This window comes from Typopeltis vanoorti, chromosome 3, assembly GCF_054136105.1.
Source record: "Typopeltis vanoorti isolate ZY-2024b chromosome 3, IOZ_Tvanoo_1.0, whole genome shotgun sequence".
NCBI classification, from domain to species: domain Eukaryota; kingdom Metazoa; phylum Arthropoda; class Arachnida; order Uropygi; family Thelyphonidae; genus Typopeltis; species Typopeltis vanoorti.
This window is the reverse complement of record NC_143551.1, coordinates 101,292,057-101,310,490: the sequence shown is the minus strand read 5'-3', so window position 1 is coordinate 101,310,490 and position 18,434 is coordinate 101,292,057. Positions and strand designations below refer to the sequence as shown.

The window sequence follows — 18,434 nt, the reverse complement described above, 5'->3', positions numbered from 1 at the left end:
TGGTTCAAATTAATTCAATCATTTGTCTGAATAGCATTAGTGAAAATTTTGCACTTTTAAGTCTGCATATTTCTTATTGTATAAAATGTAATTAATCTTAATGCCAACAGACTTTAAGATGTAAAGATAGCATCAGGTTATTTCATAATTAACTTGGCAGTTAAATTTAGTAAAGTTGGTAGTCTTAAAAAAAAAAAAAATGAAAAGAAGAACGTTTATGATAGCTTATCACATCACAAATTAACATATACATGTAGGTTGTGATTAATGCGATATTTGATTTAGTGCAAATTGTACGACGATACCAGGTCGCATTTAGTTGAGATTATCTGTAGGGTTTTAGACACTGCGACTTCAGTCTGCATTTTGCATGTTCATGTGCTTTGCCTGCTGTAATAACATTTGTAATAATGTAATAACGATTTGTTTTAATCATTTTAAGAAGTACCTTGAACAGAATATACAAAAGGATGATTCCTTCAAATAAAACACTATGAGCACAAAAAAAAAAGTTATGCTGCTACAAATAATTCACCACATGCCTCCTGATCTTCTGTCATCTTCAACATGTCTGAACAATCAGACAGGTTGAGCTGGTAACTGAAGGGAGATCATATGAAGCCCTTGGTAAGAAGGCCTCTATGTTTCTCCAAACTTTTCCATGGTATGTATCCAAAGACGAGTAAGGTTAGAGAGGAGATATGCTATGGCATCAGAATGGAAGAATCCACACTGGCAATCACTTAATTAGTGGTTATTGATGGGCCTCCAGGTAGTGAAGTTGGCTGTTAATTGTCTTCTCAATTCTTTTTCAGAGGACTGAGGTTAGGACAATAACCTAATGGCTGATTTTATTTTCATTTTTAGGGATTAAGCTGGATAAAGGATCAGTGTTACCATCTGGGTCAGGCAGCTTATTAGTATCTTGATTATTAAGGATTTTTCCGATTTCTTTCTGACAGAAGACTATAGCATCCTCAACTTCCAAAAAACTTGGTATCCTGTTTTGTTCAAAACACTACTTTTTTAACTGTAGAACTCTTACCACTTATATATAGATCCTAAATCTGCCAAACCTTAGAATACTATTCTTATATTTGAAGTGATACATCAAAATCTTACCTAAGAATGTTTGATGACACACCTAGACTATTGTGCAGATTTGATCTCCTGGCTTCCAAGGGGATAAAGAATCTGTGGAAAGGATGTAAAGAAGAGATACAATTGGGATTATGGAATGTAAATTTCAAGGATAGATCGAGAGTATGTGGACTACAGACATTGGTAGACTGGAGAAAGAGGTGATATGATAGCAGTCTATAAACTTCTGAGAGGGCAGTGTAGGATGCTGATGACATTTTTCATCATATGAAAGTTGGAGAGAGGACATGGGGGCACCCATGGAAGCCAAGTTTGAGCACGGTTTAGAAATGGGTAGAGAGCTAAATTTTTCTCTAACAGAACCGTGCGTGAGTGGTAATAAGTAGCAAGTGCATCCGTTGTGAATGAGTTTGAAAGATGTTACAGCTGATGTGGGTGATGTTTAGCCTCCTTTGATATGTGCCCTTGACTACCTGGAGGTTTGATAATAATATCAGGAATTTGATTATGATGCTGATAAAGGCTGGAATACAAGAAAATTCTCATATTCTGCTTGATATAAAAAAAATATAAAATACTTAATGATTATTAATTATAGCATAAATTACAGTTTTCTGGGGGTGCGAGGTATAAGGTGAGATGAAAAGAACAAGACAACATCTCTGTAAGTCGTGTGTGTGGGGGGGGATTAGATTCATTTATGTGGAGAGTGGTAAGTGAGTGGAATGTTCAAAACAAACAGGAATTTGTTTTGAATGTTGGAATATGACTGAGTTCAAGTTTCACGATATGTTGCTTGGTGAGTGAGACTGTAATGAGTGTTGACTGCATGGAGGTTGTTGTAGTAATAATAATAATAATTAGTTTAATGAAATAAAATGGATGGAAACATGCTTATTATTATTAATATTATCTGACACCTCCAGGGAGTCCAAAGAATCATTGAGGGAGGGCACCTGCTCTACAACTCTGTCTCCACCACCAACGCCATCTACTGCCGACCACCACCATTAATATTTCCTCAGACAATCAAAAACATCCATGCCCATGGTGGGATTCGAACCCACAGCCTTTTTGGCTGGAGAGCAGATACGTTAACTACTCGGCCTGTTGTAGTAGCCAGGATATTTTTGGCATTATTATAAATTTACATTTATTAAATATTTAACAGATTAACTGTCAAATCTTCAGTAATTCTAAAGTTTTTCTATTAAAATTTCCATCCATTTTTATTTTATTGAAGTAATATTATGTGCAACATATGAGCTTTAAAGTATAGACTTCATTAATAATATCATATGTGAGAACATAACAGTTATTAAAAGTATTTTCATAATCATTAACAACAAACACATAATTGCAACATATTTTAGTTCCTCTGGCTTAAAATTTTCTGTAGGTGTTCATGTTAGAGTAAATTATTTTTTTGGGTGAAACATTTACTTACAGTATCTTCCTCCTCTTTTTCTTGTTATTATTCAACAAATTGAGAAACTGGATTAGGTATGCATACTATCAAAGTATAGTATTCGATTTTTTAGTATGCACTGATCACATATTTTTAGCAGCAGCATGTTGCTAATATATATATATATATATATATATATACAGGGTGTTCGGGATAAATTTGACAGTTTCGTAAGGAAAAAGAAAATCTTCTTTGTATCTATTAAATTTAATGAATTGACAAAAAAACATTACAGGCAGAGTTAATTACAATACTATCAACAAGATTTACTCAAAATAACCACCATTAGCATCGATCACAGCCTCAATTCTGCTTCGGAACCTCGAACAAGCTGATGCTACAGTCTCCCTGGGAAGGGCCGCAAAAACTGTTTTAATTTTATCCATTAACTGGGCTTTTGTATTACTGGAAGTGCGATTGGTGTCTTTTTCAACTGCGCCCCATACAAAATAATCCATGGGGTTAAGGTCTGGGGAGTTTGGAGGCCAAACATTTGGACTGGTGAAGTCGTAGAAATTTTCAGACAACCATTTTTGACTTTTCCCAGAGGTGTGGCAAGGGGCCGAATCCTGCTGCCATACATACGGCCTACCATTGGCTACCCTTGTTATCCAGGGCTTGACTACAGTTAGCAACTCCACGAACATAGCCCGAATTCCAATGCCAGGGTTCTTCAACACCTGTTCCTGCAGATTTGCGAGGAATTCTGCTGTATGAACGCAATCAGATCGTCTGCTAGGGATCTTTCTTCTTGCTACATCCTCGTAGTCACCATTGCAAGTCTCTAGTTCATGCCTGATTGTTTTTACTGTATTCAGGGAGCATTGGGCAGCAGTCGTAATATCCTTATTTTGATGGCGGGCACGAATCATCATGATACAAGTTATTCTCTTCCATGATTCAGGTGGGTTCCAGCTATCCATCCTTTCTGACATCTTGTATATGAATGAAGAAGGGTCCAAACTTTTAAATGAAGAGAAGTGTGTGTTAATACATGTAACTTACGGAAAAATATAATTAATTATAAATATGTCAAATTTATCCCGAACACCCTGTATATATATATATATATATATATATATATATATATGAGCTCAGAAACTTTGTTTAAATTTTGTGTATGTGTGCACGCTCACATGCATGACAAATTATTTCATTCAACCAACTTGAGAACCACTTGCATCATACTTATTGAAGGCGTGAAATGACTTGAAAAGAGTACCTTGTTTGGTCTCTTTTTAAGAGTAGGGTGCCCACCTCATCCCGTTTTAAATAGAATAGTCTCATTTTTGTAGAAATTATCCTAGCTCTCTGAACATGCTTTTGGGGCACCATTCCATTTTTCAATGTCTGATTTCCAGTATGAAATGTTTGTAACATTAATCAACTAGGTATAAACTGTATTTGAATCCATCTATCAGTGGCTTTTAACAGGCACTTAAGCACCTATGGCCTTCTAAGTATTGGACATCCCAACCATAATATGAGGTTAAGGCAGTTACCCTTATGCCTCTAAGTATTCTTGTCTGTAAATTGCATATGTTCTACTGGATGGTTTGTCTGTTTTGAGGGATGAAAAACCTGAGTTTCAGGAGAAAAAGTCCTCTACCTGCGTATGAGACCGGCTAACTCACCTTTAGTCAAAAAAGACCGGATAAAGGTTTCTCACATCACTGACAGGAATTAAACCCACGTCTTTCTGACCAAAGGGCTTCATCTGTACTGACTGAACTACGGAGGCCCTCAAAGTGTATTTGAATTGAAGACAGTAATGCATTACTAATAGTGTTAATTATCTCTGTTATAGAATTTTATGTTTTATATTTTTTTTAAGTTTTGGCATTAAAATCAATAACCATGTCCGAAAGAAGATTTAAATTTAGTGAATCAAAGAAGGAACAATTTACTTTTTTTTTTGAAAAATAGCCATTAAAATATGGACATCGAAATAGTTCAGTGGTGCTGTGTGTAATGTAAAGAATTTTTTTTGGCATGGAGGATGTTTTATATCAATACCAAAACAAACACTGATTTTTATAGGTGGCTCCTTGTGAATAAGTTATGTTAAACTTGTGCTCCCACATTTTATCGTAATTGCAAGTGCTTTTTTTTTGTGCAAAATAGGCAGTAAACGGAAAACTAACAGAGGGTACTAAGAAACCGATTACTTCTGCACAACTTGTAAGTACCCATAGTCCATGAAATCAGTTATTTTTCACAATTAAAAAACAGCCACGTGAATGTGTCCACTATGCTTACCGTGCGAAGTAAAGATGATGGCAACAGTGGCCAACAACAATAGATTACCTCGAGTCCTGTCAGTATAGCGCCACTGATCGCTAACAAACTGAATGCCAATACGAAGTGCCACAGTTGTGAAACCGAAGTTACCGAAAGAAAAAAAGTATATTGTGTGGTTTCTGTTGCCATTGGCTACATACTTCCTGTACGAAAATAGATGAATCAGTGCACAAGCTTTTTACCGATCTCAACCAGCATTACTTCTGCATGATGTTGCCTCCCTTCTGTAAAACACCTAAAACACTAGGGCAGAAAGGGTTAACCTAGGCAAATGAGTTGAAAACCTTGAACAACACCTTAATATTATGATTGATACCTCCTCGAAAATCTGAAAGTTGGAAACTAAGCTAGAGATACTCCGTGACCAGTGTCCGGTCGCAATTCACGAACTAATCACATCAACAGTACACGAGTCGCTTGAGGGCGAAAATAGGAGACAGAAAATGGTAAATTATTAAAAGAAGACGTCGGCAAACTAACAGGGGAATGCAACTTTTATCCCAGAAATATCGTCAAATGGCATTGTTTCATACCCATAAACAAAAGAAACGACGGAACAAACTTTTCACGTCTCGTGAAAGTGACCTGCGACACACCGACAAACACTTCCAAATTTATAACTGCAATAAACAACAAGCTAAAGGATACTTGTTGCGGGTATGTGCTCAACCTGATTTAACTTTTGCCCAGAGAGAACAAGGACGCTAACTCAGAAGACAACTAGAAGAAAAACGCCAAAATGGAGACAACAGTTGGATGATAGACTACAAACAAATCAAACTAGTGCATAAACCAAGTGATGCCACTAGTAGCCACCAAGGAGACCAGTATGCAACCACTGCATAGGAAATGTGCAAGACCCTTGCGGTCAAATCCATACCTCATGAAACCTTACATATCCACTTCACTAACATCCGTGGCCTCAACTCCAACCTTAATAGTGTCCACTACCATCTGCAGTCCATCAAACCCCACCTACTCTTTTTAACAGAAACTCAAATCTCACCTTCCACCAGTACTATTCATCTCAGCCTTCCTAACTATACACTCTTTAACTCCTTTCAACCCGAGGGTGACGTCTGTGCATATATCTGCTCCGACATACCCTGCCAGAGAGCACCTAACCTAGAACCGCCCAACTTCGACCTTTGATTGAAAATATCCCTCCCCTACTCAGTCAAATTCATCTGCTGTCTCTATCACTCTCCTAATACCACCAACCACTCTGAGCTCTTTCATTTCCTCTCCTTAAAAGTTGATTTCTGCAGTCCCACTCTCCTAACTGTGAAATCATCCTCCTGATTTTAATGTCCATAACACTGATTGGCTTTCCTCTTCCAGTTGTACAGATCCTGCAGGCAAAGATGCTGAAACATTTGCCATCCCTAATGACCTTACACAAATTGCTCAAAATCCGCTCCCCAAATACCTTAGATATCTTCCTTACCAGTGACCCCTCCAAATATGCAATGAATGTAGTTGGGTTCCCCCCCCCCCTTAGGTAATTCTAACCACAACCTAATGCTCATCTTCCCCATGCAACAACGCTTACACAATCACTCCCACACACGAATTAGTTTCGCACTATAACAGTGCCAATTGGGACAGTCTTTGAGACTACTATGCTTCATTCCAATAGTTTTGTTTAGATTATTGTTTCCAGTCTTCCAATCCAAACATGTGCACCTAACGTATCACTGAAACAATCCACACTGGCATGAAAACATACATTCCCCACACTACTCTGAACTGCCGTCCCCCTATCTAAACCCTGGTTTCCAAAAGATGTGCCAAGGCTGTACAAATGAGAAATCGGGCATACACAACTGGCTACACACGAAAGGCATCATACACAACTGGCTCAAATCAAGAACCCCCATCTTCCTTCAATGCCTATACTGAAGCCCGGAACAGATGCAAAAAAATTATTAATGCTTATAAAACAGAATTTGAAAAGGCAAAAAAGCAGGAAAAGCATGCAGCCTGTCCAAATGGCAGCCATGCCTTTTGATCTCTTGCCAAGGCAATTGGTTGTAACTTTTACCCTACGCTATCCCCCCCCCCCCAATCATCATACCAGATGGCTCAATTGCAATATCAACCACGGAAAAAGCTAATCTCCTTGCTGTACACTTTGCCTCCAAGGCATGCATGACTGACAGTGGTAAATGCCCCCAACCATTACAGCTGCCCAATATGCAATGCCCCTTATATCCTTTTGCCAGAAAGAGATTGGAAGCCTATTGTTTAAATCAGACACAAAAAAATCTCCTGACCCTGATGGCATTCCTTTAATTGTCCTGAAGGTTTGTACACCAGCACTGACTACCATCCTAAGTCACCTGTATATATGCTCTTTTACTCCACTGGTATCTATCCCACAGCCTGGAAATTGGCCTATATTCAACCCATTCCCAAGAAGGGACAGGTCACTGCCATCCTATCTCACTAGCTTCAATCCTATTCTGAAGTAATGGAAAAAATCATCATTTCCCAACTCCTACACTACCTTGAAGGCACCCACCTAATAAACAACTGCAAGTATGAATTCTGTTGCTGCCAATCAACAGGAGATCTGCTCACATACGTCACCCATCTCTGTACAAGTTTGGTGAATCTCAAGTGGTTGCACCTGATATCTCCAAAGCATTTGACCGGGTCCAGCACAAAGGCATGCTAAGCAAACTCCCATCACTTGGTCTGTCTCAGACTACTGCAGTTGGATTGCCAGCTTTCTGTCTGGACGTACACTATGTGTAATGGTAGACAGTTCCTTATCCTCTCACCATCCAATTAATGCCAGGATTCCACAAGACTCTGTTCTTTCACCAGTCCTCTTCTGTATATCAATGACTTACTTCAGTTGACCTTCAACCCAATTTTACAAACCAGTTTTACAGATGACAGCACATTGCACTCTTCCCTTTCATTTGATAAACCTTACTCTACACAGCTCACCTCAACCCACAGAACATCAACCACCATTTCCCTCAATTCTGATCTCCAAGCCATCCTCCAATGGGATTGAGATAACCTCGTCAATTTTAATGCTAGTAAAACCCGGTTCCGTCTTATTACTCACAAAAAAAGAACCATTTACCCCCAATATTATTTTTGATAACACTCAAATTTCCAGACAAGATGAGATTTCTCGTCTTGGAATTACCCTGATATCAAGCCTCTTCCGGCATAAACACATCACGATCATTGCATCCTCAGCCTCCAAAAAATTAGTATTTCTCTTAGACGTAACTTCACCTCTGAAAAACCGTTAACCTCATACAAATCGCAAATCTAATCGGCTACTGCTCTCACATTTGGAGTGGGGCTCCTAAAAGCTCTCTCAAAATGCTTGATCAATACAGAGGAAATCAGTTAGATTGATAAATGATCCATCTCTTACCAACTCATTCCTCCACTTTCACACAGACATTTGGTCTCTGCAACTTGTTTATTCTATAAATATTTCCACAGCAAATGTTCATCTGAAATAGCATCAATAATTCCCCAACTCAGAATATGTTTGAAACATCCCATTTTTAACCAGCAATCCATATTAAAGGGTTGAAGAAATACATATTAATGAAATATTTTAATGTTAATTTTTATTAGACTATGCTTTGAGATTTGTTAATAACCAACACACACACGCACAACTGCTAAAAATATGCTCTTTTAGTACAGATAGTAAGATTATCTGTTTGCATATAACCTGTACATCTGACACAAACATGATTAAACATGTATTGATGCATGCAAGGATGGTGAAACAAAACAATTTTTGAGGATTGTTACAATTTAATAAACAAATTATTCCAGAATTTAGCATTGAGTTCCATCTCTGTGGTTTAAAATATTTGAATTTAAACTTTTAATACAAACAGTTTGAATCATGCAGTTGAAACACACGTGCTGTCAACCAAACATTGTCCTAAAGGAGGTTGTTCAATGTCTGCCAAGAGACAAATTTTGTCTAAAACTTCCTTTAGATTTTTTTTAATTATTGAAAAACTAGAATAGTCCTGCACTTATCTGTGGCAATATGGCATCAGAAATATATTAAAAGAAGAAAAAAAACTGCCTCATATTCCCTTGAGGACCTTTCATGTGCCCCTGGGTTTATGTGTACCACACTTCGGGAAACCCTGTTATAGATCTGTCATTATCTCTGTAGTTAGTGGTTGAAGGTTTTGGAAAGTTGGTAGCAGATTGCATACAGATACTTTTACAGAATCTATATATTCCCATGAACATATAGGAAATCACTAAGGAAAGGTGATTAAATGGATGAGGATTAGGTAATCTGGACACTGTTTCAGAGATCAAACACGGTATTTTTTTTTTTTTTAAACCACTTCAGATAGCACTATCATACTTGGCAACAAGTTATACTATTTTTATGAGTTGGCTATTATTTCTTGATATTGTGATGGTTATTGTATTTTTGTTATACCACTAATGTTTGAAATTCTGATTTTGAGTTATCTGTACATGTTTAAATGCAATGAAATTTTTCATCATATTTTTTTATAAGTTTGTTAATTATTCCTGTTACCACTCTTACATGTAATTAATGCCATGTTAGTCACACTTAATTTCTGAAATATATTTTTGGATATTTGTTATTAAACTTCTTTTTTAGTTAATTTTTCCTATTACATTATGACTTTCTTAGCAAGTTTATTTATGCTCACAGATTGGTTATGGTTTTTTTTTTTTTTTTAACTATTATTACTCTGATACGCATACTTTACTTTGTGTGTGTGTGTGCGCGTGTAATTTTTCTTCTGCGGTTTATAAATTTATCTCGATAGAAATTTATAAAGCTGTGGGGAGGATTACATTTCTGCATGATTATATTTTAATCATTTCTCTGCTTTCCTTCAGTCTGTCCCTCCCTTTGATAGCCTCTCTTTTGTTTGCATGTAAAACATGGTCATTATTTGGTATGTTAATTATCTTATTTATGTTTTGAATACTGGCATTGCTTCTCTACTTTCTAATCATAATTTTTTTCTTGTGCTAAAAACTATATTATAGAGCTTAGTGAGAAACTATTTATGTTGTTTCATTTTCAACTTTTAGGAGGTCATTTGTGATATTATCTATTCCAGGATCCTTCCCATTGAGTGATGTTTGGATAGCTTTCACCATCACCCTCTGCTCTGTTATGGTGGCCTTGGAAACATTTCGTGAGTTGTCCAGCTTTCTTCTTTCTGAGTTTTAGTTTATTATCTCACAAATATTTCTTTGTAATGATTTTCTCATATTCCTTAAATCCTCCATTTGTTATTTAGCTGTGTGAAATCTATTTTTAATGAATTTTTTTTTTAATTGGAAAAAAAAATCTGCCCTTTTACATTGCTTATTTTGCCTATGCTGTTTACATTCTTTATAAATTTTGTTTTATGTTGTAATGTTATTTTTCTTTTGCTGAGTGTTTTTTTTTAATCTTTCATTCTTTATAATCTTTTTATCCATTCATTATGTATTTAAATTTTTACGATTCAACAAATGAAATTTAGTTTCATGCCTCCTTATTATAATCTGCAGTCAATCACCTTTTAATTATGCATGTTTTTTAAAAGGACTTCTTGATGTCTATGCTTTTCTCATTGTTGCTCAATTTTGTTAGTGGTTCTTGTTATTTTTCTTATTATATTTGCATAAGAATTATGAGCTAATCACTGAGCAGTGGGGGGGGGGGAGAAGCATTATCCACATAAAAACTTATTTATCCTTTATTCATGGGATCAAAACTTTTCATTCGGTATCATAATATACTCATTTCACAGTGCTAATTAAAAATATATCATGCAAAATGACCTGTTCACTACTGATACAAGTGTTATTAGTGATTTTGGTATTCGGTGCATTGCTTTTTCGATTGAGGGTCATGTTGAGAGCACTATTCCTTTCATTTTTTTTTAATATTCATCCCAAAGACATGGCAGATTGCAGGGTTTTGCTCTTCAAAAAAAAAAAAAAAAAAGGCATAGAAAGTTATGTTTTCATTATATCCTTTTAGCATTATAAAGTTGAGTTTCCAAGATTGACTGCCATGTTTTTTGTTTAACAGTTGCTATTTGAATTAGTGATCTTAAATCTGTAATCAATTTGAACTGTTTCTACTAGGGCAGAGGATCAGCAAGCCATATATCCTTGATTTAAAATGGATAAACTTGTTACTCAATCCATAGAAATATGGCTAATCATCCTTTCAAAAATTAGGTTTATAAGTGCTAATTGCTTTTGCTGTAATAGGACAGACCTGACTCGTGAGAAGAAGATTAGCAATATCTGTATTAATTGATGTTTGACAAACCAACCACTAACCTGTACAAATGAAACATACCATGTCAGTTTCACTCTTTAAATATCACATTACATCTCTTTACATCTGATAAGCCTTAATCAGAATGATATCATTGACCATTATCATTCATACTATTGGGAACAATGACACCAAGAAAAGCAGTGATAAACATGGTCATGCTGAACATCAATAATCGGCCACGGCGTCTATAGATGTCGAGATAAATCTGGATACGAAGCTCTAAAACCCATTGAATAACATGGATAAGAGGTGCAATTTGGTGTCACTATTTCATCAACTTGGCCGCAGGGAGGTTAAGGGGATGCAAATATTTAAAAAATGAATAAAGAACATAGAAATTTTCACAATAAGCAGGCTGAAATTTGTGTTGAATTCATCACTTCTGATTGTTGAATGATAAACCTTTGAAACAATATGTGGAGGTAATTCCATGGTGAGTATTGCTGCCACATATGCATGCCTTCCCAGTTGAATAAAATACTGTTAGATCTCTTGGTAGTAGATGACTTTCATTACTAGTTAAACACCATTGTTATGCTTTTTGGAGACTGGAAGTCTGTACATGGGACTGAATTCAATGATAATACATCAGACTCTTCCCAATCAGTGAACGAATAATTCTGCTACCACTTTGACAGGTCATGCCTGAACAGTCCAAGTATATTGTGTGTGTGTGTGGGGGGGGGGGTAACAAGTTCTTCTGCACACTGCTCTATAGCTATCTTGTATCTTTGCAGTCTTTCATACTTATCTGGCATTTAGCATGGAAAGCAGCCTATATCCAACCAATCCCAAAGAAAGAAGATAAAAGCCAGCTATCTAACTATTGTCCTGTTACATTCATCCAGATTCTTTCATAAATCATAAAAAGTCATCAACAGTCACCTCTTTCAATACCTAGATGACCACCAGTTAAAATTGACCAATATGAATTTCACCACTCTTGTTTTACAGCAGGTCTCCCTGCCAACATCACCTATGGGTTTATGCTATGATAAGGTTCATTGAAACCTGTAGTCATTTCCAAGACTTTTGATCAGATTTGGTATAAAGGTCTGCTCACTATCATATGGTCTTCACTCATCCTTTGTGACTAAATTGCCAGTTTCTTCTCTAGTTATACACTTTGTGTCATGGTCAGTTCTTTCTGCAAGTTACCTTACTGATGCTGGAGTATTCCAAAGCTCTGTACTTTTGCCTACACTTGTTCTCCTACTCATAAATGAACTTTACACCTCTGGTCTAAGGACATCACATCCATAACCTTCTCTACATCTAAATTCCAAATTCAATCCACATTAACATATTGCTTTGCTTATAGGGGTAGCATTAAAAACCTCTCTAAAAGTGCTTGATGCTATCCAGAGAAGGCTATTTATTTAATTACTGCCCCTTTTCTCACAGACTCACTCCATTCACTATCCTATAGATGTTTCCATTTTGCATCTCTTTGACTTGTGTATCAGTGATGTTCCACTTTATTTATTTATTTATTCATATGGAGTTTCCTCCTTTTTTTTCTCCCCTGTCCCTATTGGAACGAGTTGAGCCCCCCCCCTTATGGGGGGTTAAGTATTTATGGCTGTAGATCCATGTGTGTGTTCACGGGTCCGGTTTGCCTGCTTGCAGGATGAAAAACGCCAGATAAACTGCCGGAAAAAAACCTACTGCTCAAGACCGGCTAACTTGGCTATGGCTGAGGAATATCCTCAAATTCCTCATGTCTTCGACTGGAATCGAACCTGGGACTCTCCTTCCCCAGTCATGGTTGCGAAGCGCACAGCCACTAGGCTAACCTTGCAGAGGATATTCCACTGAACTGGCACCGTTCTTCGACTTTCCCTCAACTCCATAAATACATGAGCAGCTGTTGGTCAATATCCATTCACTTTTCAACTCTATGCTCTGAAACAGTTTTCCCTATGGATTATAATCTCAGATTGTATAAATATTTCAAATTTGAAATAGGAAATGGGGATAATCTTATTGTATGGCAGGCACTATCAAGTAGAGTGATGTGACAAATATCAGAATGGGGAACTGGACATTGAGACTTATTTGTGCTTTTGGTAACACAGAAGTTTCTACAAGGATGAAATGGAGGGATTTTGAGGCATTAGAGAGAGTAGCTAGCTCAATGAAAAAGGAAAGGTTGGTCCTTGTTGGAGATCTGAATAGCAAAGGACATGATTACCAGACATAGAAATGTTTTGGTAAAATTTGGAGAAAAGCACAAAACTAATAATTGTAAATGTCTGCTGGATTTCTGTTCAGGACATGGACTGGTTATTGCTAACACTATGTTCCAACAAAATAAAAATGTGCACAAATTCACGTGGAGAGAAGATGCAAGAAATAAGAACAGTCTCATTGACTGTTATAGTTGATCATATCTGATGCTTCACTTATAGTACCCTTATACATACTTGATAAGTCTGAACCAGGCGAGCACAGAATCATCCTTTCTTCATAATCACCTCCATTATTAAGCATATTGACATCATTATTATAGTTCATGTTATTTATTTTCATGGTATTGATGACAACACAGAATGATAAGAAAATAATATTTATTAACTTATTTACTGATATTTCGCTGGTGTTATATCCAGCATCTTCAGAGCACAAAAACAGTTTGTCACGGTATGCGAAACAACAATTTGCTATAAGAGTGGGACTGGTTTAAAAAAAAAAAAATGTAACAGACAACACAAGGAATTTAAGTCCTAATTAGGCACCATCTGTGTTGGAAAAAGAGAGAAAACAAATATTAATTAGATCTTAAAATGATTATCTCCCAGATTTTTGGTAAATTTATACAACCATACTTGTTGAAATTTGGAGTATGTTTTAAAGCTCCTGTTGATTCCAAAAACAATCTCTCTGACTTATAATGACTGCTTGTAGCACTTTTGTTTTCTTCCAATTGATTCTGTGTGAAGTGGTATCCAAGACATGGTCTGCTAGACCTGACTTGCCATCACAATAGTGCTGGATGTATTTTTTGTTATTTATTTAGCATTTGGCTAAGACGAATACATGCATATGCTACCCCACACACAAAAAAAACTATGTACAAAACAACAAAATGCATAAAAGAATACAATAGTGTGAAGTGACACTGTAGTCATATATACATATAAAAATATACAAATAAATCCAGGTTATTAAAATTGAATGCCTAGTTCGACAACCAGTCAACAGCATCAGTAGGAACTGTTATAAAGTCAATTACTGGTCCCATGAAGGCTCTGTGAGGACAGTCAAATGTGATATGTTGTGTAGTTTGGTTATCCTCACTGCAGTCACAAGATGAGTTTGGTCTTATTCCCCAAGTAAATAAGGAAGCTCTGCACCTACCATGGTTAGTGCCTATTTAGGGAGGTCCATATTTTTTGAGGTAGGTCAAACCCTGATGGAGGGCTGTTTGGGTTAAAAATAGTCTGCCAAGTTACTGGGGCTTTGGCAGTCCATTCTGTCTGCCATGCTATTGTTGCATCATAGCCCTCAGTGACAAGTTGTTGTGCCATTATAATAGGCAGGTGTCTTGACTTAAGCCTCTGTGATGTAAAGCTGTCAATATCAGAGTGTATAGGAAGCAGTGGATTCCGGCATTTGTAATATTCGCAAATCAGGTTGTCTTGGTGTCGTAATTGTGGCAGTTGTTTGTATATCTTCCCTTTCCATGTAACATAACCTGCATGTACTGTAAATTTAATATATTTGAACTATATAAATTTATAGTACGTGCAGGTTATTTTACATGGAAAGGGAAGACTACCAAGTGAAAAACCTTTTAACATGTATCTCTAATCCATGGTATTTTGATAAGGTGTAACACCTTTTGACTACTTGTATATGGATACTATATGACTTCTGCATTCAATCTTGGTATCTTCTGGTTGTGGCTCCCACTGATGACATTTATTAATGCTTGTAATTGGGTTTGTTTGCTTTCTGGGAAGTAGAGGAAACTCTAATCAGTGGCAGGTTTTTCATGAGTGAAACCACTGCTTTGTTTCCTGTCCTGGAGTGATTCAGGTCAGGAGAAATAAATTAGTAGTGATCCTTTGGTTACATGAAAATTCATCGAAAAAGAGTTAATCGAAAGCAATCCGCCGAATAAACAATTCATCGAATGGCAATTCATCAAACAACAATTTGTCGAAAATGCAATTCACCGAAAAATTTTTTATGAATTCTTTTATAATTCATTGAAAAGTAATTTTTCTTGCAAACTATTGTTTAAAAAATGTTCAGTAACAATACGGAACGTTACTCATGATGCAGACAACATATGGAAGTGATCATTGAAACAATAATTATTTTCTTGCATTTTAGAACATTTAATGTAAGTGTACATACCGCTTCATTGTGCAGATAGCGATTTATCTGTAGAGAAGACATTTTGTTCTACCAAATTTTGCCACAATCACTCTAGTCCAATAGAAATTAAAATTTTCATTTACTTTCATCCAACCAGAGAGGATTTGCTAATATCATTTTGGAACTTCTTTACGGAAATATTATGATAAAAGTGATCCATTTGGAACTAAAATTGAACTGTGCAGATAGCTTCTTGTGCTGAAAACTTCTGCGAATTCTGCCTAAGTCAGCGAGTTATTATAATACATAATTTTGACACTTTTCTTTATAGCCCCAAATATAGCTGAACTGAAAACTGGAACAGTTCGACAATTTTTTGTAAAAGTTTCAAATACCGAAACCGAGTAAAATTTGTCCATTAATAAATGTATAAATTTATTAAGCGCATAATTTTTATCAGTCCTCTTAAACTGAAGGTAAGTTGGTAGGCCTAAGATGACTAGGCTTTTCCTCCTGGAAATAGGCAAATCAGTCCCATGAATACACACATATATACAGACAGGAAACACTTATCGGACAATAAAGACAATAAGAATCCATATTGTTCTATAATTATTACTTAGTAAAGTAGCATTGCTATACCAGCAATCATTAGATTGAGGAGAATGAGGGAAAATAGTATTAATCATTAATATTACTACTACTACTAATAATAATAATAAATTGATTCTTTGGTGTAAATATTTTTCACAATATAATAATAAAATATACAGGAATTCAGAGTAAAAATATTGGAAAACTTGAAAAAAATCATTCCTGAAGATTTTTCAATCATGTTTCACTTATTTACTCCTGTTTCTGTTATTCCTCAATGACAGCAGTACCACATGCAATTATCTCTCGAATAACCTCGAAAGCAAGTAATTGCAGTTAATAAGGGGAGGAATAGGCTAAGAATACTGATGAGTATGTGTGGATATATTTCTGGGTTTTGAGGAGATGATCGGTGCAGTTTGTTTAAAAAAAAAAAAAAAAAAAGGTTAAAATATTTTCTTGGAAAATAATAAAATATGAATGATGCATAAAGAATCATAAAAAAACAAACCTATAAACTTGAAGCATACTCATCTATTGTTATATTTAGATGAGCAGTGGTTGGAAGTCTTATTCGACTTCTGAAGGATGCCAATGGTCGGCAGACCACAGTCAGAAAATACAGTGCTAAAGGAAATTGGAATTGGGTTGAGTTCTTTTGTATTAAGACCGAAGCAACTGGCCTTAAATCACTGCATGTGTTTTCCTAATCGGTTCGCTTGTTTTTTTGGCAAGAAAAACCCAAGTTTCAGGGAGGAAAAAACCTTCCATCCTCATATGAGACGGCCAATTCACCTTCAGATTAAACGCCCTGATAAAGGATCTTGGCATCCTTGATAAACGTAAGATTTTGAAGTCCTTTTCAGCAGTTTCATTAAATGAGCTGTAGAAATTTTCTCTTCTTGGTTTCTGCAGTTTTGTAGAAAATAAGTTTAGAATGGAGGACTTTTTTTATACATTCACATCAAGGTTTTTTGTAGTCTTCCATTTTCTAGAGATGAGATGTTTCTTAAAGTTGATTTTTCTGTTTTGGAGTTTTCGAGTTGGTTCGAAAAAATCACTCGATGCAATATGCATGATCGCATTATTGAGCCATTTTTGCCATGCGGAGACGATTACGAGAGTTGCATACCTAAATATACTAGAGAAATTTGTGTTTCCCCAGATTGAGAATGTGTAGGGCCTCATTTTCCAACATGATGGAGCAACTCCACATTATGGCGACTGTGCGTATCCCACTGCTTGTGGCCACTGTGCAGTCCCAATTTGATTCTGATGGATTTCTTCTTTTGCGTACATTTATATTTGTATAAAAATAATTAAGTGAAAAGAGTTATTTTCCCAAATGATTACTTTTCTGATTTCTGGGTATGATATCTGACTACATATAGCTCTATGTTTGTGTCCAGACAATTCATCGCCGAGACAACTCATCACAGAAAAATTCATCTCGCGAACTATTGATTGCAGAAAAAATTCGCTAGAAAATTGAATTGATATTGCATTGATACTGATATATGAAAAGTAAATGCAGTGCAAGATAAATTTCACGAAACATAATTTTATTATATTTCTATGTATTAGTCCGCGCAGTTAGCCTAGTAGCTGGTGCTTCGCATCCATATGCCTGAGAAAGGAGTGTCCTGAGTTCGATTTCTGTTGCTGACGTGAGAAGCTTACGATCTTTCTCAGACATAGCCAAGTTAGTCCTGGACAAGGACTGCAGGGTTTTTCTCACCAGTTTATTTGTGGTTTTTCCTCCTGTAAGCAGGCAAACTGGCCTTGAGAACATAACACTTCTATAGACTTATACACTGGGAGACATAGGGCCAACCACCTTATCCTTGTATAACAGTTGCGGTTATAAGGAATAGAAACTCTCTACACCATAAAGGTAAAAGAGAGAAATATCTATGTACTATTTATTTAGATTTTCATGATATTTTTATCCTTATACAGTGAAAGTCTCAACGATCAATAATATTTTATTGATCGTTGAGTTTCCTAATTTCTGTTTCATCTTAAAAAGGTATAAACATTCTTTCTTACTTTGATACTACAGGTTCTGTTGGTGGAATATTAATATTTACGAAATCATAACCACAACCATTATAAGAGGATAAGGTGGTTGGCCCTACGCCTCAGAGTGTATCCTATGTCTGTAGAAGCATTATGTTCTCAAGGCCGGTTTGCCTGCTTTTGGGAGAAAAAAAACCTGCAGTCCTCGACCAAGGCTGGCTAACTTGGCTATGTCTGAGAAAGATCGTAAGCTCCTCACGTCAGCGACGGGAATCGAACCCAGGACAC

General features: G+C 36.2%; 1 protein-coding gene across 3 annotated transcripts in view; it reads left to right on the top strand.

Annotated features, from left to right (window-relative positions):
• The window catches only part of LOC150108427 (uncharacterized), a 175,637-nt gene that overhangs the window by 115,319 nt on the left and 41,884 nt on the right, over positions 1 to 18,434 (top strand). The window contains exon 8 of one of the 3 annotated variants that reach the window (XM_090415839.1): positions 9,985 to 10,062. The exons of 1 other annotated variant lie outside the window; for it this stretch is intronic. In XM_090415839.1, coding sequence (XP_090271965.1) covers positions 9,985 to 9,999 — 15 coding nt within the window. In that variant the 3' untranslated portion in view covers positions 10,000 to 10,062. Of the gene's footprint in view, positions 1 to 9,955; positions 10,063 to 18,434 lie in introns of those variants that run through there. One more of the 3 variants, XM_090415838.1, reaches the window with a different exon arrangement.